The 23688-nt window shown below is 38.0% G+C and overlaps 2 protein-coding genes across 2 annotated transcripts in view; both read right to left on the bottom strand.

Annotated features, from left to right (window-relative positions):
• Positions 1-15986, bottom strand: part of IL31RA (interleukin 31 receptor A) — a 76941-nt gene extending 60955 nt beyond the window's left edge. The window contains exon 1 of the mRNA XM_058564067.1: positions 15940-15986. The gene's annotated coding sequence lies outside the window, so the exon portion shown is untranslated. The remainder of the gene's footprint in view (positions 1-15939) is intronic.
• Positions 15987-20088: 4102 nt separating this feature from the next.
• Positions 20089-23688, bottom strand: part of DDX4 (DEAD-box helicase 4) — a 68184-nt gene continuing 64584 nt past the window's right edge. Inside the window, exons 17-20 of the mRNA XM_058563472.1 lie at positions 22905-23004; positions 21615-21885; positions 21136-21246; positions 20089-20469 (exon numbers count right to left, since the gene is read on the bottom strand). Coding sequence (XP_058419455.1) covers positions 20383-20469; positions 21136-21246; positions 21615-21885; positions 22905-23004 — 569 coding nt within the window. The 3' untranslated portion in view covers positions 20089-20382. The remainder of the gene's footprint in view (positions 20470-21135; positions 21247-21614; positions 21886-22904; positions 23005-23688) is intronic.

Genomic DNA, 23688 nt, shown 5'->3' on the forward strand with positions numbered 1-23688 from the left:
ACTTTGAGAACAGAAAGAAGAGGTCACCTCAGAGAGCAAAACATTGATAGTTTAAAAAAAAAAAAAAAAGAAGTTGGCAGTGTTTATCCAGTACTATGTACTCGAGGAAATGATGAAATTTCCTGTTACTGGAGCAATATACTCTATAACAAGGCAACCATCAGACCATACCACAGCCCTGACGAAAGATATCTCAAAACCAAAAATCTCCCTGATTGCTCTGATTCCGTGAGGCTTTCTTTGATTACTAATTTAGCAGAAGGGGAGGCGCTGAACAAGAGATATAAGCCCTCTAGGGGAAGGCGAAAGAGGTAAAGGGGCACATATGTATGTTGATGGATAAAACCCAGACTATTGTGGCAAACACGATGCAGTCTATACAAAACTGATATACGTTAATGTACACCTGAAATTACACAATGTTATAAGCCAATATGACCTCAATAAAATACTTTAAAAAAAAGAGAGATGTGAGCCTTCTAATCATTAGAAAGACTCTCCCTTTTGTTTAAATACATCAGTCTCTTGAATCTTAAGTGAGGTGAATCAGCCTCCCCAAATCTGAGTGCAGTTCTGGGTGCAGCAAGACTCTGGGCCATAGGAAATTCACAAAGATTATGCTGTGCTCTTGAAGAGAACCATCAAACCATTTCCTGCATTCCCTGGGTCATCAGCCCTCACTTTTGTGTGTGTGTGTGTGAGGAAGATCAGCCCTGAGCTAACATCCATGCTAATCCTCCTCTTTTTGCTGAGGAAGACCGGCTCTGAGCTAACATCTATTGCCAATCCTCCTCCTTTTTTCTCCCCAAAGCCCCAGTAGATAATTGTATGCCATAGTTGCACATCCCTCTAGTTGCGGTATGTGGGACACAGCCTCAGCATGGCCAGAGAAGCGGTGCGTCGGCGCACACCCAGGATCCGAACCCAGGCCGCCAGCAGCCCTCGTTTTTAAAATGCAGCAGCTTTGAATAACTCGTCTTCAATAAGAGGTCACTTCCTAGAAATACAGTTTCTCATTGGTGGAACCTCATTTGAATACAGCATTTAATGGAGCCCTAGAATTGTTAAACACCACTATGAATATTCCATGCAGGACTAAAGGACTCAGAATATACAGTGATACCACTTAAGTAATTTGTGCTGTCTTATCTTTAAAGTACTAGCTACTGTTAGGAGTAGAATGACTGGAAACAAATCCAAGCAATTATTGCTGGCTATAGGCAGTGGCTGGGGACAAGGCAAGAGGGAGAATACAAAGGAGGAGATACTGCCTCTGCAAGTTGATGCTCAAGATTTTAGTATGTTAAATTATGTTTCCCCACATCCTGTCTTATATGACCAAAGCAAAAGAGAGTGTCGCTGTTCTGCTCTCTAGCAATCCCCCACTGCACACACACACACACACACACACACACACACACACACACACACTATATCCCACAGGCTGCCCTTTGGCAACTCAATTCCCATTCAAGGCTGCATCCTGGATGCTGTTCCATCTGATTTCACTTGTACAAAATGTACCACTATGTGATTTTTCCCAGGGCTGGCCCTACTTTCATTCATTCATTCATACATTCACTCAACGAATGCATGTTGATACCCATTCTGTGCCAGGAACTGTGCATACTATGGGATTGGGTTTTCAAAGGATAGGCAAAGAGGAGGAGTAAATTCTAGGGACAGCTCTCTGGCCTGTCAACTCGAATGCTTGGAGGAAGGAAGCAAGCAGCAAGCTGCCCAGCCTCATTCGGTCCCTCCAAATTCCTTACAGACCAGTAGAATTTGGTTTATACTTTTACTTTTACTGATCACGTAAAGGGGTGCCCTGTTCTCATTCTCTTTTAAATGTAGATTTGGAACGTGCAGTGATAATAATAATAGTAATAATAGCCTTTTATTTACAAAGCACTTTCATATATATTATCTCATTTGATCCTTGTCATCTTTGAGGTAAATGAGGCAGATATTTTTAGATTGAATCATGTGAAATTGCTATTTCCATAAGTCTAAAACAGTCAAATATTGGCAATTTCAGTCTAATAAACCAATAGTATCCTTTCTTTTTGGATGAGGAAATTGATTTCGTACTTTGCCAAAGATGAGATGAAAAGCTATCAGCATAGTGATCATAGTTAATAATACTGTATTGTATATTTGAAAGTTGCTAATAGAGTAGATCTTAAAAGTTCTCATCACAAGAAAAAAAAATTTTGTAGCTGCGTGTGGTGATGGATGTTAACTAGACTTATTGTGGTGATTGTTTCGCAATATATACAAATATCAAATCATTATGTTGTACACCTGAATCTAATATAATATGTCAATTATACCTCAATTTAAAAAAAAAAAACTGTCAGATAACTACATTCAAAGTCTATAAACCCATTTGAGGCGCAGGCTGCCTTCATACAAAGACCATTTTGAGATGGCCAGCAGCAAAATTGGCAAAAACACAGTCATGATGTGATAGTGAGAGTCTACAAAATGCTAATTACATTTTACAAATTATATCTTGTCCTTCTAAGAATCCCTGTAAAGTTGGTATTATTATCTCCACTTTACAGATATGGAAGTTAAGGCTCAGCAATATTATGTAACCAGTCCAAAAATCATACAGTTTGTAAGTGGAATAGCTAGATTCAAACCCACGATTGCCTTATTCCAAAGGACTGTCTTTCCACCAAAATTAAGCAGCAGCTATTAGTGATTTACTCTCCCTTAGCCCTCCTGCCACAAAACACCAATACACACAAGGATTTTCCTCTGTATCTCCTACGTCTAATTTTCTATAGCCTAGAGTTTCCAGAAAGATAAATCCATTATGCTCATATATCTTCCCCAGCCCCTGACCTCTGACCCCTATGATTCCCCACCACCACCCCAGCATTGTAAAATACTTATTGCCAGGGCCGGCCCCCTGGCTTAGCGGTTAAGTGTGCGCGCTCCGCTACTGGTGGCCAGGGTTCGGATCCCAGGTGCGCACCGACGCACCGCTTCTCCAGCCATGCTGAGGCTGTGTCCCACATACAGCAACTAGAAGGATGTGCACCTATGACATACAACTATCTACTGGGGCTTTGGGGGGAAAAAAAAAAAGGAGGAGGATTCGCAATAGATGTTAGCTCAGGGCCAGTCTTCCTCAGCAAAAAGAGGAGGATTAGCATGGATGTTAGCTCAGAGCTGATCTTCCTCACCAAAAAAAAAAAAAAACTTATTGCCAAAATATAGATTCCCTGTAACTATCAAAAATCAGTCTAATCAAGGAGTAATTCATGTGGTGGGTTCTGACCCATAATTTCACTGAAGAAAGCAGAAAAAGACTCTTGCATAATAGAAAAAAAGGCCTAATTTGCAAGGGTTTATCAGACTTATCTAAATGAGTGTGGCACTCACCTGCTTGTATCAGGCAGTGTCTCGAAGATGTCCTGCTGGTTCAAAGGATCCGCATCAAAGATACTGTGTCTCTCAGCACAAGTCAGGACTGGGAGGGTGATTTGGAATTTACCTACGTAAGGACGTGTGACTATTTCCTCTCTGGTTGTCTAGGGGCGTTTCCTTTGCCGTCAAGACCAGCCCAAGCCAGGGTGGCACTTAACCCACTTGTGCTGGGAAGTGGAGTGCATGATTTAACTAAAAAAAAAAAAGAATCTGCTTCTGTGAGACCACTCAACTTTACAGGAAAACTGCCATAAACAACTAAAAGGAATGACTAAATTTTAAATTTTCAATTCAGGAAGTCCTTACAAATGTGGTAATGGGTGAAATGCTGAGAGTATCTATAGCTTGAAAAGAGAAATATGTAATTACTTTTAAGTGAAGGAGGAAAGGAAGGAAAGAAAATGTTTCAGCTAACTCGGAAAAGAGGTTTATAATTCTTATTTATGTCTAAAGGAAAGCATACTGAACTGAGAGGCTGGAGCCTCAGCTAAGCCACTAATTCAGCAGCTTATTATGACAGTTAACATAATTAATAATATGTAGAGCTCTTACTATGCATCAGGCACAGTACTAAGAACTTTGAATTAATTATCTCATTTAATCTTCACAACAATCCTATGACATCACTAGTATTTTTTTCCCATTTTACAGATGAGGAAACTGAGGCCAAAACAATTGAGAAACTTGTCCAAAGCAAGTGGTGGAGCCAGGAATTGAACCAAGGCAGCCTGACTCTCAGTTTCCTATAAATCAAAGGGTAAAATTTGATGATTTCTGGGATCCTTTTGAGCACTATAATTTTACAACCTTTTGTAACTAAGTCATAAAACAAATAAACAGACTAGGGAAGAGATTATTATGCAAAAGGAAAGAAACCCATCCTAAGTAAAACAAGGTATGCTTTCCAGCCTCATATGTTTTATTTTGAACCCATTCCCCATCTTCCTTAGGCAATGTTCCACTAAGTAGGAGTTTAGCAGAAATAAGGAGGAGAAAGAGAGGTAGTCTTTTACCTAGTAGATTATGAGATATTAAAAATCTCATTATAATGTACTATCTAGGATAGCTAAATTTTAGCATAAAAATGGCACTTCTTTAATTTATTCAACCAATACTTAGTAAACACCTATTATATGTGTAACACCTGACTAAAGTTGTTGTGTATGAAATAGAATTCTGGTTAAGACATGGCTGATCGAATATAAGCATTTCTCTCTCCTCTCTCAGGAAACTCCATGAAAATTAAAGGTATAGGAAAGGTATAGAGCCACAAAACAAAACAAATGGGAGAAGAGACAATAAGAGGTGTCCACATATTTTTGGAATATGAGAAGTGAATCGAGTGGTAACTGAATTGGTAAAGATGAGAAAGCTGAAAGCTAAAAACGCCTAAAGCAGCAAGATGCCAACAAAAAGCAAGAATCATGCCATGGAGTCTCATAATGGCTCAGCAATTTGAGACACCAGATAGCTACCACTGATCCTCATTATTCATGGATTCTGTATTTGCAAATTTGCCTTTCTAAAATTTAATTTGTATCCCCAAAATCAATACTCAAGGTGCTTTTGCAGTCATTTGCAGACACGTGCAGTGGTGAAAACCTGCAGTCTCTTGAAGCCCACGCTCCCGGCTAAGGTTGAACAAGGTGACACTGCTTTCATACTGTACACAAGTATCCTTTTTGTGGTCTATTTAGCGCCACGTTTTCCACATTTTTGTGCTTTCTGTTGGTGATTTTGCTGTTTAAAATGGCCCCTGAGCACAGTGCTAAAGAAGAAAGCTGTGATGTGCCTTACAGAGAAAACACGTGTTAGATAAGCTTTGTTCAGGCATGAGTTATACTGCTGTTGGCTGTGAGTTCAAGGTTAATGCATCAACAATATATATTAAATAAGGTGTCTTTAAACCAAAACACATATAAGGTAATGTATTGATGGGTTGACAAAAATGTTGTGACCAGAGGCTCACAGGAACTCAACCTTGTATTTCCCCTAGGAAGAGTGATTCAGTATGTATTCGCTAATTCGGTGTTCACAGTGACTTTATAGAACATAATTACCGCAAATAATATCTGTGCAATATGGCAGATTAATGTGAACTGAAGAAGAGGGCAACTTGAACTTGCAGGGCCCATTGAAGCTATGGCAGCAGGATTTTATTGATAAGGGCTAAAGTAGGTGGTGACAGCAGGAAAGGAAGAGATGGCAGGTCTGAGTGTGTAACAGGGCACAACAGAGCACAAAATCAGAAAGAACTGGCTAGGATGGATAATTAATACACTTGAATAAAGAAACACTGAGATTGGAGGGGAAGAGACTCAATCCACGCACTCTAGCCTTTCAACTCAATTCCACAAACATAATCCAATGTCAGGTCCTGTGTTTGACACTGTGGAAACACAGCTGAGCAAGGCGAAGGCCCCACCCAGGAAGAGATCACAACTTAAGTGGGAAAACAGACATGTAAACAAGGTGCTATAAGTCAGCAGCAAGTTCTGTCAAAGAGGTGTGTATAAAGTGCTACGGGAAATGGGAAAGGGGAACCATTAGTTCCACCCTAAGGAAAGTGGATCCCAGAAAGTAATTAAGAGAAAGAGACATTTTAGTGGAACATGTTACTTGAAAGTAAATGTACACAATTATAAAATAATAAATATTCCTGGCAGAGATGTGTAAGAGCCAAACACTTACTGGCACCTGGGATGGGGCCTAGAAGCCATGCTGGTAGCCCTTCACTATACCTCCTGTAGTGGGTCGAATAGTAGACCCTCAGAAGATACCTCCACCCAGAACCTCAGAATATAGGTCCTTATTTCCGGATAAGGATCTTTGCAGATGTAATTAAGGTAAGGATCTCTAGACGTGATTATCCTGGATTAGGGTGGGCCCTACAGCCAATGATCAGTGTCCTTATAAGAGACAGAAAAGGAGAGACAGAGAGAGAGACAAGAGAAAAGCTATGTGACTATGGAAGCACAAACTAGCTAAAAGATTAAAGCTCCTCGCAACCAGACAATCCCCAATTTAACAATGATGCTTGGGAGTAATACGAAATTATTTCTTATTACTCTTGGGAGCAATAAGAAAATATAAGGAGGTGGAAATAAAATAGTAATTACTAACCAGATGAATAATTTCCAAGTGTAAACTGATCAGGAAAGAAAAAATAACAGTTGGGAAATTTTAGCAACAAAAAGGCTCTCTGAGGGGCCAGCCGGGTGGTGCAAGCGGTTAAGTGTGCCTGCTCCACTGCAGCAGCCTGGGGTTCGCCAGTTCGGATCCCGGGCGTGCACCGATGCACTGCTTGTTAAGCCATGCTGTGGCAGCATCCCACATAAACTAGAGGAAGATGGGCACGGACGTTAGCCCAGGGCCAGTCTTCCTCAGCAAAAAGAGGAGGATTGGCATCGGATGTTAGCTCAGGGCTGGTCTTCCTCACAAAAAAAAAACAAAAACAAAGGCTCTCTGAACAGAAAGCAAACAAGTTTCCTTTTATAACACAGCATGTTGATTGTTTCAGGCCCCAGACTAGATATTCAAATCAGGGGAGAGGATGAAAAAGGAGAGACTATCAAATGGTCAAGAGGCTGAACAAGCACAACTCTACTGACCACCATTTACATCCTTCCATGGAGTAGCTCTTGTGGTGCCTCTGCCTCGGATCGGGTCTCAATATCTTATACGCCAGATTAATTACCTGATTCCTTCAGTTTCTAAAGATCTATTAGCATCTACTATGTGCCAAGGATTATGGTAGGCCCTGCAATACGAAGAAGATCTCAGTCATTAACAGTCTGCGGGCTCAGCACAGGACAGATGTAGAAATGGGCAATTCTTACATAATGAGAAAAATACAGGATTGAGGAAAATGGAACGTTTAGGGCAAGCATTTAACTTTGCCTGGGAAGTTCAGAGAAGGCTACACAAAGGAGTAAACATTTGAGCTAAATCTTAAAGAATGAGTAGACAGACATACACTAGCAGAATAAGGCAGCAGAAGTCATTCCAAATACAGAGACTGTACAAAGTTGAGAAGGTGGAGAGAATAACACTTCCAAGAGCAGCAAGTCCTTCAACATGCCTGCTGTGTCAGGCAGGGACCAGATCATGATGGTAGGAATTTTTTTCTGTTCCATTTACTGCTAAATCCCCATTGTTAAAATCTAGGCTCAATCATCAGAATGTAAGTTCCACAAAGTCAGTGATTTTTTTTTTATCACTGTAAAATCCACGTAGCTTAATCCAACGGTCAGTTCCCAGACCTTATCTTACTGACCTCATCTTAGCAGCATTTGACACAACTAATCACTTTCTCCCTGATACTCTATCTTCTCTTGGCTTGCAGGCAGTGATGTGCTGGATGTTTAACAACAGGCTCTCCAAGGAAAATCTTAAAAGCCCTGATTTGTAGCATTTGCTGATTTCTGTAGTGTAAATTGTCCTACCGTGGCCAACTTTAAGCTACCAATGTGACATCAGTGATGGAAGAGTTGGAAAGAGATGTGCAATAGCACACACCATTATATGGTATTTCCACCACACAGACACGACAGAAATAACCTCGAGTACAGATATTAGTAAAACGTAATAAAATAATTAGAAAGTGATTGACTATTACTTTCATTTTTAAAGCAATTTTTTAAATTAAGCTTATACAATTTAATTTTTAATAATGGCCATGCTTGTCAACCAGCTCACTAAATTCCTGAAAATTTAACAATCAGCCCTCATGATCTGATATAAGCTGGCTCCAGGACGCCTCCAGAACACTACACTCTCCTGGTTTTCCTCCTGCCTCATGGGTGTTCTTTTCAGTCATCTTTACTTAGGCTTCCTCTTTCCCTGACCTCTACATGTTAAAGTGTCCAGGTTTAGATGGAGAGAGATGAGAAGAGAAAGAGCAAGGAATGTCTACACGTTATTTTTATTTTAGCATATTGGTATATTTTATGACACTTTGAAAATAACATTTTATTTTACTATTTGTTAATTGCATAATCTTTTTAGTGCTTACGGCATCTAGAGCTGTGCTGTCCACTGCAGTAGCCACTAGCTACAAGTGGCTACTCAGCAATTGAAATGCAGCAGTTCCAAATTGAGGTGTGCCGGAAGTGTATGATATACTCTAGATTTTGAAAACTTAATACAATAAAAATGTAAAATTCTAATAATTTTTATATTGCTTACATGTTGAAGTAACATTTTTAATACATTGGGTTAAATATAATTTATTTTCTTTTTAAAATGAGGCTTGCGTTATTTTTCTGTTGGGCTATGGCTGCTTTACTTCTAATCCAGCCTTGCCCCTACCCCTCTTCTCCCCCACTGCTCCTCTGAAAATTTTCAGCTATACTGTTACTTTTAATATTCTCAAGGTTTGTAAGTTTTACATTATTTTAACTATGACATCCATGCTTTATCTATACCTTGATTCTAAAACTTAAACATCAACAGCATTTATAACTATATAATCGGTAATCACAGCAGAATCAAGTAGAATTTTACACGTATAGAAAAAGAAATGTAATCCCATGTCCCTCAAACTATAATGCTAGATTGAATATGTTTCAAGAATCAAAGTCATTTGGATTATCTTTTCCTAAACTCTAAGGATTCCTCAAAATAAGCCACATTTTCTCTTCATATTTGGACAATGACTTTCTAATAGAGCTTTTCATTTTTCCTGGCTTTGTTTTCTATTTTCTTGTTGACATGAGTAGCCTATACCTTCATCTAATACTAAAATCATCCTAATTCTTCATTACACACTTCGTTAAAGTAAATCCATTTTCTTTCTGAAGAGTCCTCTTGGAGCCAACTGCAATGAGGTTTTGGCAGCAGGAACATGGATGCAGCAGGAGCAATGCATGGGAAGTGAGGAAGCAGCCTGTCTCTAGAAACAAGCTTAATTCTGAAATGAAGGCTGTGAAAAATGATACATTGGTGGGATACATGATAGAGGAGAGTGTATGTGTTTATTTGTCCTCTCAGAATTAAGAATGGTCATGACTGCAGACGTTATTTGCAAATTGGAGCCCTTTCCATCTGATGGCCTCTGTCCCCCCATTAAATAGGAGAAACGGCCATCTGCTAAGAGAAAGGATCTAAAGACAGTGGTAACATTTTGGAATAGCTAATGAGAGGAATGTACTAGGGAGCAGTTCCTGCAGAGGACAAAGATGGCTGAGTGGAGTCCAGGGTCCCACACAGCTGAAAAATGAAACATTCTTATTCTCAGATGCTCATTGCTGAAAAACATCCTCATATTTCTATGGCACTCATCTGAAAACTTCAGCCCTTCAACATTATTTCAAAGGAAAAGAACTATGGTGTCAAATCCAGCAATATTTTCCCAGCACAGCTCGAAAGGAGATTATAAATCGGCTACTATGGGCCGGCCCCGTGGCTTGGCGGTTAAGTGCGTGCACTCTGCTACTGGCGGCCTGGGTTCAGATCCCGGGTGTGCACCGATGCACTGCTTGTCCAGCCATGCTGAGGCGGCGTCCCACATACACCAACTAGCAGGATGTGCAACTATGACATAAAACTATTTACTGGGGCTTTGGGGAGAAAAAGGGAAAAAAAGGAGGAGGATTGGCAACAGATGTTAGCTTTAGGGCCGGTCTTCCTCAGCAAAAAGAGGAAGATTGGCATGGATGTAGCTCAGGGCTGATCTTCCTCATAAAAAAAAAAAAAAATCTGCTACTGTTTCTTTAACTCCTGACTCCATCCCTCTTCCCGCTTTCATAACTAGAGCAGGGTAATTACACAGCTTGTTGTTGAATCCAGTACTCCAACACCTGGCAGCTCAGCTCTCTCTCCAGCTCAGCTGCGTGGCAGAAATCACACTCAAGTCAAGCACAAGGCAGTAAAGCAATTTGAACACAAAGCACGGAAACAGTCAGAGGTTTGTAAGAGGTTTATCAGCCAAGATTTCCATATTATTCTTGTTTTCTGTGTACTCAAGCAAATGTTGAGCAACTGCTACTTATTAAACACTGAGTTGGATGTGCTAGACATGACGAAGCTCATTAGTCAAATGGGAAACAAGTCAAAACACTGTAGATATATACTTGGATGACAAAACATTTGGTTCTTATGAAAACAGAATTCAGGGAAAGGAGGAACCATAGTAATCAAGGAAGGCTTTGTGAAAGAAGTACGACTTGAGTAGAGCACTGAACTGGTAAAATTTGGGTAATCAGTGGAAAACACATAAGGATGCTAGAGTGTAAGATCCCCAATCTCAAAGAATATAGAATCCTTTTTTCACACTGAGGAACACTTTGCAGGTTAGATTTTTTTGAAAATTAGATGTGTACGCCCCTATAACAAAATAGTTTCCTCTGCAGAGTGACATGGAATGGGATGTATGATTATTTTTCAGAATTTCAATCTTAATTTCTTTGACTACATTCACTTTCCGTTAGTTTATATTCCCCAAATTCAAACCATTGGATTACAGAAAGGGCAGCTTGAACATTTCCCCGCATAATTGTTTAGCTAATCCACTACGTGGCAACTGACAGGCAATTTGACCCGAGTTGCCAGCCACTGGACTGGAAAGAGGCATCCTCCAAAAAGGTATAGCCATTCTAGTCTAAATAGCTGCACAGTGAATGCTTATTAGGAATAATTAAGTTTTAGAAACAAAGTTTTAGCTTTGGAAACCTGGCTTCCCTCCAGCTGTTCAATTTAATTTATTTACTAAGCCTCACTTTCAACTCTGCCTACTTTCAAATAGGCTTGATAGTATTTTCAAACCATAAATATTTCTTGAACACTTTCTCAGTGCCCGGCAGAAGGCCCTGCCTTCCTAGAATGTACAGTCTAAACTTAGTCTAGACTCGAGAGTTGCACTGTCAGTATAGGAGCCAACAGCCACATGTGGGCAGTGAGCACTTGAAACACGGCTAGTGCAACTGAGAAACTGAATTTCTAATTTCACTTAATCAAAATTTAAATTTAAAAACTGAGACTTGATTCAGCTATTGGGAAATTTTTAAGTATGTTTGGAAGAAATAGGGTATGTGAATCATAATTTACTATATTATGAATATTTTATAAAATCTGAATACTGATCAAGTATTTCCAATGAAAACAGTATCCAAATTGAAATGTAATTGTAAAATATGCACTGGATTTCAAAGATTTAGTACAAAAAAGGTAAAATATCTCAATAATTTTTATATTAACTACATGCTGAAATGATATTTGGGATATACTGATGACATATGTGGCTCACATTATATTTCTATTGGTCAGCACTGCCCTAGAACAACAATTTGCCCCAGGAAAGCTTAAATACAGAGCTTCTTAGGAAACTCGACTGCACCTCAACTCATACTGTTTCCTCTCTTCTTTCTTCCCTTGCTTTCTTCTTCCTCTAACAATGATGCAGCCTGAACTCTTAAGAGCTAGAAAGATTGCCGACTCGGGTTTTAAATGATTCAAGGCAATCTCTCTCTTAATCCTGGTTGAGGATTTTAATTACAAAAGAACAATGGAATGACTTAGCAACTCCAATATATTACGACTATCTTAGCTCAAGAGAAAGGTGTCAAAGAAACAGCTTTGCATTTCCCCATAGATAGTCTTAGAAGCAGTTTTCTAATAAGTCACTAAAAACTACTTAAACTTTTTTAAAGTTTTAGAATCACAAAGTCCTGAAATATTAATGAAAGATAAAGTAGTTTTATTCCCTTATTCTAAATTACATTTATTTTATAAATATCAGATATTAAAGAGAGAAAATTCGAATGGTAAAGAGCTTTCACCAAAACATTTTTAAGCCATCACAGAACGGATGTATTAAGTGATCATTATCTGTACTTCTACGGTCACTCTCATTAACTCCTACAAGCATAGTCAGGCTACACAAAGCAGAGAATGGGAAGGTATCTTATTTAAGATCCTTTTAGCAGTTTACACAGATTCTTTGCTATTTTAAGCAGATGAAGAAGTTAGTCTTTGCTCTGACTCAGTTTAGTAGAGAAATCCATTGACAGTTCCTGAGAACATCCCATTTCATCAGTATTGGCCGAGACTGCTAGCTGATTCACAGATTCCTGGGCACACAGATAAGGTTACATTTCCCAGTCTCCTCTACAGTTAGAAGTGACTCAGTTCTCAACAGAGTAATGTGAGGAGAGATCTATATGCCATTTCCTCGCCTGATCCATAAAAATCTTCCATATATCTACCTCCTTCCTCCTCCCCTCCCACTCTTCCCCTGGCTTCATGAAGAGAAGCGTAAAGATCTTGGAAGCCATGACTCAGATTGCAGAGCCACATGATAGAAGAAGCCTGGAGTCCTAAATAACTATTTGAGAGGCCATCTACCTACCAGGAACACCCTCCTTGGATAGTCAGGTGAACAAAAACACACTTCTATCTTATTAAGTCACTGAAGTTTGGGGGGTTGTAACAGCAGCTAGTATCACTCTAATAGACATAATCAGTGACCCAAAGGACTGTAATTTAGCCTAAAGATAAACCATTTTCACGACTCTTGGTGTCACCACTGACCAGCAAGATAGCACCCCATCTCTTGATTCCATCTTTTCTCCACCTCCTTTGACCATTCACAGGTGTATTGTTTTCAAGATCATAACTGGGTAGACATGTAAATAGGTGAAGAAAGAAAGAAATGGCCAATAGACATATGAAAAGGTGCTCAACATCACTAATCATCAGGTAAATATAAATTAAAACCACAGTAAATGGCTAGAATTAAAAACACCGGCAATACCAAATAATGGTGAGAACGTGGAGCAAATGAAACACTCTTACAATGCTGGTAGCTATAGTAAACGGTACAACTACTCTAGAAAACTCTTTGGCTGTTTCTAATAAAGTTAAATACATACTTACCCTACGATCCGACAATTCCACTCCTAGGTACATGCCTCAGAGAACTAAGTGCTTACTTCACCAAAAGACTTATAGAAGAATATTCATAGGAGCTTTATTCATAATAGTAAAAAAACTGGAAACTCAAATGCCCATCAACAAGAAATTGGAAAAACAATTTGTAGTATATTCACGACAGAATACTGTATATAATAAAAAGGAACAAACTACTAATACACACAACGTGGATAATCACTTATGTTGAACAAAACTCAGACACAAAAGAGGACATATACTTTATGATTCCATTTCTATCAAGTTGAAGAACAGGCAAATCTAATTTATGGTGATAAAAATCAGAATAGTGGTCACCTCTGGGCAACAGAGTTGATTGGAAAGGGGCGCAAGGGTGATGGAAATATTACATATCTTGATTTGGGTGATGCTTATAAGGAGTACACATAGATAAAAATTAAAGCCAAACACTTAAGATTTGTGCATTTTATTATATGTAAATTTTATTTCAAATAAAAAAATTAAAAAGTTAACTTCTCCCAGAGCACGAACTTAGTAAATGGTTGAGCTGGGATTCAAACTTAGGTCAACTGAGTCTTTTCACTAGAGTAGGGTTCATTTTCCTACCAAATTATATACACAGATGAGAAAACTACAAGTCTCTGTTACTACCTAGTTTAATTATGTGATAAGCATCATTCTCTCTACACATTTTATTCATAACATCCACATTATGATAAACTGTACTTATTTTGGGACCAAAATATTCTATATTGTACTTTGAATGCTGGTATTAAATTCGTGGCACTATAGCAACAGTAATTCTGTTTATGGAATTGAAATAAATTATTGGAGCCAAACTTTCTACCATCCCAGATGACTAGTAACCCAATAAGATAATTCAGCTGAAGAACAAACATGTTAAGATGAAATTGTCAGAATCTGCATTGCAATTAACTGGCAAGAACACATTAGCTGATTGGCATGTGTGTATTATCATTAATAAATCTCCAGTGGTGGAACATCCTAAGACTGATGAAACAATTGATAGATGAGGTATATAGTAAGACGTCAAAATGTCAGTTAACAAGCATCACTCATGTCTATATGATATTTATAACAGAGATTCAACCACTACAGTTGCAAATGTGATCTCTGACTTGTTTCTCAAGAATCAACTATCTACTTAACATTGATAAGGCAGCTAATGTAATACTAGAATAAGACCTGAACATTAAAATACAAGTGCACCAGCATTCAGCTATGATATCCTGCATTCTTACAGGGTGCCTCTCAAAAAACATTTTATTGTAACTGCATGCGTTGACTTCTCCACTGGATGGAGATGAACATGGAGAAAAATCCAGTTTTTCTTTTATATATAAGCAAACTGAGGCCTGACATAGATTACTGATAGTGCTAGGCATCACACAAGTCAACAAATAAAACCAATGTTAAGGCTACTTCGTTTTTTTTTTTTTTTTTTTTTTGGTGAGGAAGAAGATCGGCCCTGAGCTAACATCCGTTGCCAATCTTCCTCTTTTTGCTGAGGAAGATTAGCCCTGAGCTAACATCTGTGCCCATCTTCCTCTATTTTGTATATGAGATGCTGCCACAGCATGGTTTAATGAGCAGTACGTAGGTCCCTGCCGGGATCCAAACCCACGAACCCTGGGCTGCTAAGGCCGAACCAGGGAACTTAACCACTACACCACCGGGCAGGCCACAATTAGTTCTTTATTACGAAGCATCATGCCCACCTTCTTATAGAGATTTTCCTCCTACATATGTAGTTTTTCAACATTTTTAAAGTGTTTTGATTTCTGTTGAGAATTTTTTATTCCCCACAAAGTAACCACCACCACCACCCCCCACCCGCAAACTAAGACAAAAATCAAGTTAAAACAGATATATCCAAGACTTTGGGATAATTAATACACTCATGTATTCAGAAGAGGAAAAGTTGGTTTTTGTTCCTGAATGGTGAAAAAGAATCCCACAAACATGTGAGAGTCCAAATCTAGAAAACACTAACTGATGGAGACAAAAGGAATTCTCACACACAAAATCCCCCACAGAAAAGTAAATTCGTGGTGAACACGATGCAGCCTATACAAAACTGATATATAATAATGTACACCTGAAATTTACACAATGTTATAAGTCAATATGACTTCAATAAAATAATTTAAAATATATGTCTAAAAAAAATTTCAATGCCCTGCTTTGAAAATTTGACAATCATTCCCTAAATTATAGCAAAAAACAATTAATGAATCACTTAGGTAAAGGATTAAGGAATTTGCCTAAATCGCCAGCCTCCAACTCTAGGACAAGTCTCACTTGCGCACTTCAATTTCCAGTGTCCACAGCGTCTCTGGCACTAACTAACCCTGTTGTCCCGTCCTCTCTTGATTTGGAATTCCTCACCATCTGTCTCTAAAGCAACAGTCTTAATCTGTGGTTCCTGGGCCCTTTGGGTGGGTCTATGAATTTTACGGAAGCTGATATATGCCCTGAGATTCTATGTAAAACTTAGGTCTATAACTTATATGCCTAAAACGATTAGGAACTATAACTCGAAAGGGAGAGCCCGAGGAAACCCTGCGGTGCCAGCCCTGCGCCACTCACCTGGACGCTGCCTGCCCGAGCTCCCAGCGGCAGGGACCCCTTCTCGGGGGCCCAGCACAGTTTCCCGGGTCCCATCAGGCCAACCTCCCGCTCCGCCCCAGCGGAAGGCTCCCGCCGCTCCACGCCCTCGCTAGCTGTCATTCCCAGCCGCGGAGCGAGCGCCGGCAGGTCGGGGAGAGCGGAAGAACCACCTGGTCAGAGCCGCCCCTGGGAGCCGCCTCTGCGAGCCCGGACGCAGGTGGAAGTTGCTTCCCAGCACTGGCAGCTTCACGATAGCCACAGCCTCACGATAGCTCAGGCGCACACAGCCGCCCGATTGCCGAGGCTCGGCTCTCTCCCGGCCGGATCGTGAGACAGAGGGCCTTTCCTCACCGCCAGGGCCTCGGGACATAATGCGAGTCCATTCTGGACTAACTCTTACAAACGAGGTACTAAGTACGCGGTTCGACGCGGGGCGCGGTGAGGGTAACCTAAAGCCAACAGTGAGCGTAAGCAGCTTCTGCTGACCATGCCATCATGCACGCTGGCGAGCGGCTGAAATTGTAATAGGGCCATTTTCAACACACTCAAAGCTCTATGAAGAGCACACAAACCAAACAAAACGAAAAGCTGTCTTCTCCCACGTTAGGGGACCAATAAAGAGATAACTATACAAACAGCGTGAGTATAAAGCTGTGGGAAAGGTGGGAAGGGTACACTTCCGATCAATGCTGCTGCCCTGTATAGAAATGTTATCAATGCTGAACAATTAAATCAGAAATATCGTTATTACTCTACCCCAAGACCCTAGGGACAGATGGAGTAGGTAGGTCACCTATACCTGTGTGAAATCAAGACCACTCCTCACCTTCATTCGCTACTACCATTCCCCCACATGTAAAGCTGACCTTGATAATCCACATTTTGAGTTTCCCACCTTAGCTTTGGCCAGAGCCTTTGACTCATTAAAATGCAAAGGATTCAAGGAAACAAAAGCTAAGTTTTACCATTCACATCTCAGTCTATGCCTTGTCTTGAGAACAGGCCTCGATGAAGAGAGTTAGGAAAGGGCTAGACTCTAGGAGCTGGGGGGAAAGGTATAAAAATGGGATAGACCACTGAATTTGACTAAAGCTAGCATTCAATATATATATACACCTTATAAACTGATGAAAGCTTAAGATTTCTGATGCCGTGCAGCAGAAAAACAAATGCTCAATGTAAACAAATGATTTCTTGGGTTAAATTCCAGGGATTAAAAAAGTTTTAGTGAAGCAGAAAATTTACTATTAAGCAACATTTGGAAAAAAATAAAAGAAAATTAGATAGCTCTTGGAAATAAAACAACTGCTAAAAAAATATAATAAAAGGGTTGAAAGATAGTAAAAATTCTACCAGAACATAACTAGCAAAAAGACGAAAAAAAATGAAAGATATGAGATACAGATTACTTCTGCAGTTCTAGCATCTGACTAATAGAAGTTCCACACACAGAAAACTTAGGAAAAACTGTCAAAGAAATAATACAAAACACTCCCAGGGCCAGAAAAGGATGATTTGCAAAGCACATCATAGCCAAAATTAAAAGGCTCACTCATTATCAAATCTAAGAACACCAATATCTTTTGGGATCAAGCTTCCAGAGAACACTAACTTTGAACCTAGAACAGTAATAATATGATGAAAAAGGCATGTTTCTTCTCCCAGCAAGAAAAGACAAACTACAGAGGAAACAAACTGCTCAAAAAGAGTATGGTCCAAATTTAAAGCAAATTGGTATGTGGAATGGTTTTGATCAATTTTCATTTGACCCTGCCATTTATAATAATTATAACAATTCTCTCTGCAAACACAGAGGTCATAAAATTGGAAAAATAGTAAAGGAAAGGTTATCAGTCTGTGTTAATTGGCCCATTCAGAGAATAATATCTATATAATGTAAACCCTGCCTATTGATTTCCAATTTTAGAATCAATCTGTAGATATAACAAGGGAGACCTTAGGGCTATAGAATAGAATGCAAATGTTAACTTTGGAAATGTAAACGTACAGTTTACAGATGTTGCGATGTAAAAAAATAGAGGGAAGGAAAAGGTGCCTTTATCATCATCTCACAAGGTTCTTCTTGTTCTTATAGTTCTTCTAACTACATTAAAGTTACCAACTTTTTTCTTTTCTTGATTTCTCTTTTTATTGTATCTATATGAGATAATGGATACTAACTAAACTTAACTGCGGTAATTATTTCACAATATACGTAAGTCAAACCATTATGCTGTATACCTTAAACTTATACAGTGATGTATGTCAATTATATCTCAATAAAACTGGAAAAAAAAATAAGTTACCAAGGAAGTAAGAATGAGGTGAGTTAAATCTTTCCCTGTCGTACAGAAAGTCAACAGAAGTTTAAACTTGGTGAGACAAAAATAAAATAGACAATGGCAACCACCAGAAATGGTTAAACACAGTTGATTGTGGGATGTGGAATAGCAATTTACAAAGAGAGAAGCAGAATATTGCTTCCTATTATAAACCCTTCTGATGCATTTTATTTTCTAATTATACCTGTATCTGCTACCTTGACATTTTTAAAGAAATCATTCAAATCTATAACTAGAAATGAAGAAAGTAATTAACACTGGGACATTTACAGTTGGTTTGTAATCATGGTGGGATTATGTATGATTTTCTTTCCCTTTTACATTTGATTCAGTAAAGCTATCATGGTAATTTGACAAATCAAGCAAATACAAAAAAATTTTTAAAGCAATCAGGCTATGACCAAGAAGCTCTTTGAGGAAACGAAAAAAAAAGACAGAAATGGCCTATAAATGCTCTTTGTAAACAAAACAAACTGGAAGAGAAAATTAAGACACAGATATTACAAATAACAATATGCAAACACCTTCATTCATTTAGCCTTTCCCAGGAGCAAGATTACAGAATACAAGTTAAATATTTCCCATATTTTTATTAGTTGAACTTTCCTTTTTGAGCTGTCTGTTCTTTGTGCATTTGTCTACTGGTATTCCTACATAACCACCTATAAAGGACTACACAGTGATAATCCACTGTAGTCACAGTAATATTTTTCCTTGTCTGCTGTTTACTCTTTTTATACAAGCAACTAATCCTTTTGTGATCAAATCTGTTATTTCCTTGACGATTTCCACCTTTTGAGCTTAAAGTCAACTCTCATCCCCAATTCAAAGGTTTAATATTTAACTGTATTTTTTGTAGTTTTAATTTTTTATAATTCACCTAGAACTGATTTTGAATATGGCATGGCGTAGGCACCTAACTAGTTATCCTAACAATATCTGTTGAATACTCCTCTTTTCATATGTGATGCCTCATTTATTAACCAAATTCCTGTAACAAGATACATGTTTGGGACATGTTGCTTTGGATTTTTTTAAGTGAACAATAACATACACTCAAAATTTATAATTTTTGTCTTCCTAATATTTACACCTCACATGCCTTAATGTCTTCATCTTTTGGTTCATTCATTTAATGATTTATTAAGAACTTCTTACATTCTAGACATAGTAAGTTTAAGATATATAACGGTAAATGAAAAAGACAGGGTTCTTTCCCTCATTAATCCTAAAATATCAAAAAATTAATTATGGCAAGAATGAATAGCATTGTTTTACGTTGATATAGTTTGAGTTCAAAGAATGGTTTTCATTATTACATCTGTGTATTAATGTATATTTTACATATTTAATTTATGTAGGACTTTTTGTTCACTTCATTGGTTTCATAAGACTCTTTTATAAAACAAAATTTCAAAATACAGGAGTTGAGAACTATGATATTAAACAAAGAATAATTAAAAGTGCTGTTGGAAAACTTAGGGGGAAAAGTGTTTCAACCTTTATTTTCAAGGAAAGTCTGTATATTATAAAAACAAACATTTGAGTACAGAGCTCACATTGCAAACATTTAACCATTTTCATCACACAGCTGATGATTTAAAATCAAAATCACCTTAAAAGGCTTATCTTTCACTGTTGGCTTCATGAAAATCATGTTATCACATTTCAGTGATACCATTGTTTTAAAGGCTCCTTTTAAGTAAAAACGAGACCCAATAATTTTTAACCAAAAGTGTATTATATACCCTATTGCTTGTTATAGGATCAATAAACACTACCAAGGGTTAGCATTTAGACATAAACGTGTCTAAACTGCTGAAGAATACACTAGAAATAAGCAAGACATTTAGAATGCTTTAATCTTTCCAGTTAACACTATTTATATCAGTAACTGCAACGTTGTAACTTTTAGCATTTCACATAACTAGTCAGTAAGGACTTTTTTTTAAGGGTGGGAGTAAGAATAGGACAGAAGATACCAGGGTGTCAGGTTTCACACTTCTGTTAACTCAAAAATCAAAAAACTATTTCTTCTCTGCATCAAAACTGTACCACAAACTTGAAGGTTGTTTTAGCTTTAATCCCATGACTCATCATCTACTGGATTGGGAGCTTGTGAAGAAGAAAACCCTGCTGCGTTCAAAGTGCTCTTGCCCTGGTAATTCTTTAAAAAAAGAAAGAAAGAAACATTTAATTTTATGACAGCTTTACAGTTACATTGCCCAGACTGAGAGCAGGGATTCAAACTTTCTACCATGTCTTCCCCCAAATATATAAAGAACTTCATTCTCACTAAATCCAATCCATTTGAAAAAAGGCCTGTAGCAACCTGGGAAGTCTACATTGAATAAAATATTTCAAGAAAAATCTTTAAGCCAATGGTTTTGGCAAGCAAAAAAAAAGCTCTACAGTTCAATGAATAAACATAAATATTTAATGATTATGCTCACTGTTTCTGTATAAAAGTGGTATTGCCTATAAACACATCCGAAAAGACATGCAACTCATATCTCTATTATTTTATCTTAGCAATGTGGTCAGAATTTCAAAAATAAAGAATTCCTATAGAAAGTTCAGAAGATCCCAAATTAGAATTTAAAATGCCAGCACATTTGCAAAAGGAGGATATTTGAGCATAAATGTCAAATTCCTCAACTTTAAGACCAAAACTGTATATGTACATAAAATTTGAGAAATATTAAAGTAATCTTCTGGGTATGAAAACAATGGTTTAGATAAATTATTGAATGTTATATAGTTAACTCACAATACTAAGCACAACATTTACAAGAGTAACTAGAAGCCAACTGAATTTTTCCCCTCAACTAACCTTTCTAGTATCAATTGATGCAAACACACTTCCTCTTGTACTACCACTGAAGCCAGGAACATATGTACTAAAGGCAATTTCTTCCAACCATGCAGGAACATCCTGTTGAGCCTTTAAAAAAAAAATTAACTTCATATACAACATGCATAAATAAAGTCTCAAAGATTGGAACAGTTTACTTTTCCTGAATATACATATGTATGTCTACTTTCAATAAGGTAAGAACACTATCCATTCAGGTTTTTCATTTTTGCTGAGGAATACTGGCCCTAAGCTAACATCTGTGCCCATTCTCCTCTACTTTTTTTTTGTATGTGGGACACCACCACAGCATGGCATGATGAGCAGTGCATAGGTCCGTGCCCAGGATCCAAACCTGCGAACCCCAGGCTGCCAAAGCGAAGTGCATGAATTTAACCACTAAGCCACTACACCACTGGGCTGGCCCCTCCATTCAGTTTTAAAAATTTAAAACTTACATCTGACAGTACTTTCACTAGAGGCTGTGCTAAATGGCTATCTGATTCAGGATCAAAAAAGGAAACAGCTCTGCCAGTATTTCCACAACGACCAGTACGCCCAATTCGATGAACATATTCATCAATGGAAGTAGGAAGATCAAAATTGATAACATGTTGAACATTTTCAATATCCAGCCCTCTGGCAGCTACTGACGTAGCAACAAGAACTGGGCACTTTCCACAGCGAAAATCTCCAAGAGCTTGCTCTCTCTCTCTCTGTTCCCGATCACTTGAAAGAAAAGAAAGCATTTATAAGGATAGCTTAAGAAAATTTATTAAAGAGAACCATTAAAGTCCAACATATAAATTTCTTTTTAATAACAGCAAAAATAGTAGCACTTAACATTAATGTCTACTTCTTACATACCAGGTATTATACTAATTCCTTTCAAGCCATAATTTTATTTAATTCTCACAATAATACTTTGAGGTTGGAACAATTATTCCCATTTGCAGATAAGGTAAGGTAACAGCTAAAATGTAGAGCTAAAATACAAAACTCAAGTATGACAAACATCAAATCACACCTATTAATAATCTCTATTAATCTTTCTAGTCTTTTTTTTTTTCCTGAAGAAGAGTCACCCTCAGCTAACACCTGTTGCCAATCTTCGTCTTTTGGTACGTGAGCCACCGCCACAGCATGGCCACTGACAGAAAAGTGGTGTAGGTCCAGCACCAGGAAGCAAACCTGGGGCACCAAAGCCGAGCGTGCCACACTTAACCACTAGGCCACTGGGGCCAGCTCAATCTCTTTCTAGTCGTGACAAATATATACAACTACTTGATTAGAATGCTTTCTCAAAAAATACAGATTTTTTTTAAAAGCATAATCTCAGAATTCTACATATTCACTGATTAATATTTTAGATCCACTAGTAAAGTGCCAATAAAGTTATGTTAATATGACATTTTTAAGGACTCCAATAAAAAAATGGCAGGCATCAGAAAGATTAGATTCAGCAGAGGAAACACTTAGATCCAAGGACCAGAGAGTCTTAAGTGAGATCTCTTGAGAAGTTACCACTCCTCATGATGAGGAGTCTAAAACAGACCTTTAACTTGCCCATCCCCACCACTCAGTTCTTATAAAAACTTAAAATGAAGATGAAGAATAACAGTTCAGATCTTGAGAATTCTGAATCCTAATGCTAGGATTATATCATATTAGCTATATATACTAATGTTTCTTAACAAATGACAAACAGAAGTCACCTCCCTACTAGGAAATCACATTAATCTACTCACCCATGAATACTTGTTGTTGATATTTTTTCTTGACAAAGAAAAGTGGCAATAAAATCTGCTTTCTTCTTAGTTTCAACAAAGACCATAGTTCTTTCATCACCTACAAGACAATGAAACAATGATTTACATTCAAACTACAAAATTAGGAAAAGGAAAAAAAGGAGAGGGTGAATAGGAAACTGTCTCATCCACCACTGTATTCCCAGCACCCAAACCCATGTCTGGTAGGTAAAAGGAACACAAGTATTTCCTGAATGGATGAATGCCAAAGACAAAGAGACAAGGACAGTTTTTCTACTTTAGGGACTAAAAAAATTAGCTTGCCCTTTGCCCTCCCATGCCAACACCAGAAAGTAGAGACTTAGGGAAAGATAAATATCTGCCTGCCAATTCTTAGCAGTTCCCCATTTGTCTCAGGCCCTTCATTTCCCTCTCTTATAAATAAATACCTTTGCTTTTTATCTTCCAAGATAATCCTTCATTCTGTCTTGACTGCCCAAGGTATTTATAATAATGGCACCCAACCCAGGGCTGACAAACTCTACAACATTCCAAGTGCCACCATTATCTCTTAATTCCAACCCTTTAATCCCAAGGTACCTTACATATACTGAAAATTAAGTAATTTTATCCCAAGGTCTTAATGCATTAAAGAATATTTGTTCAAGTACTTAATCGGTATAATTCAAGCATGAGCCAGAGATTTTTCCACACAAGGAATTTTCCTACAAAATGTTAGAGAGGAAAGATGATAATTTATAGCCTTAATGGAAGGAGGAATGTA

This window comes from Diceros bicornis, chromosome 20, assembly GCF_020826845.1.
Source record: "Diceros bicornis minor isolate mBicDic1 chromosome 20, mDicBic1.mat.cur, whole genome shotgun sequence".
In the NCBI taxonomy this organism is placed as follows: domain Eukaryota; kingdom Metazoa; phylum Chordata; class Mammalia; order Perissodactyla; family Rhinocerotidae; genus Diceros; species Diceros bicornis.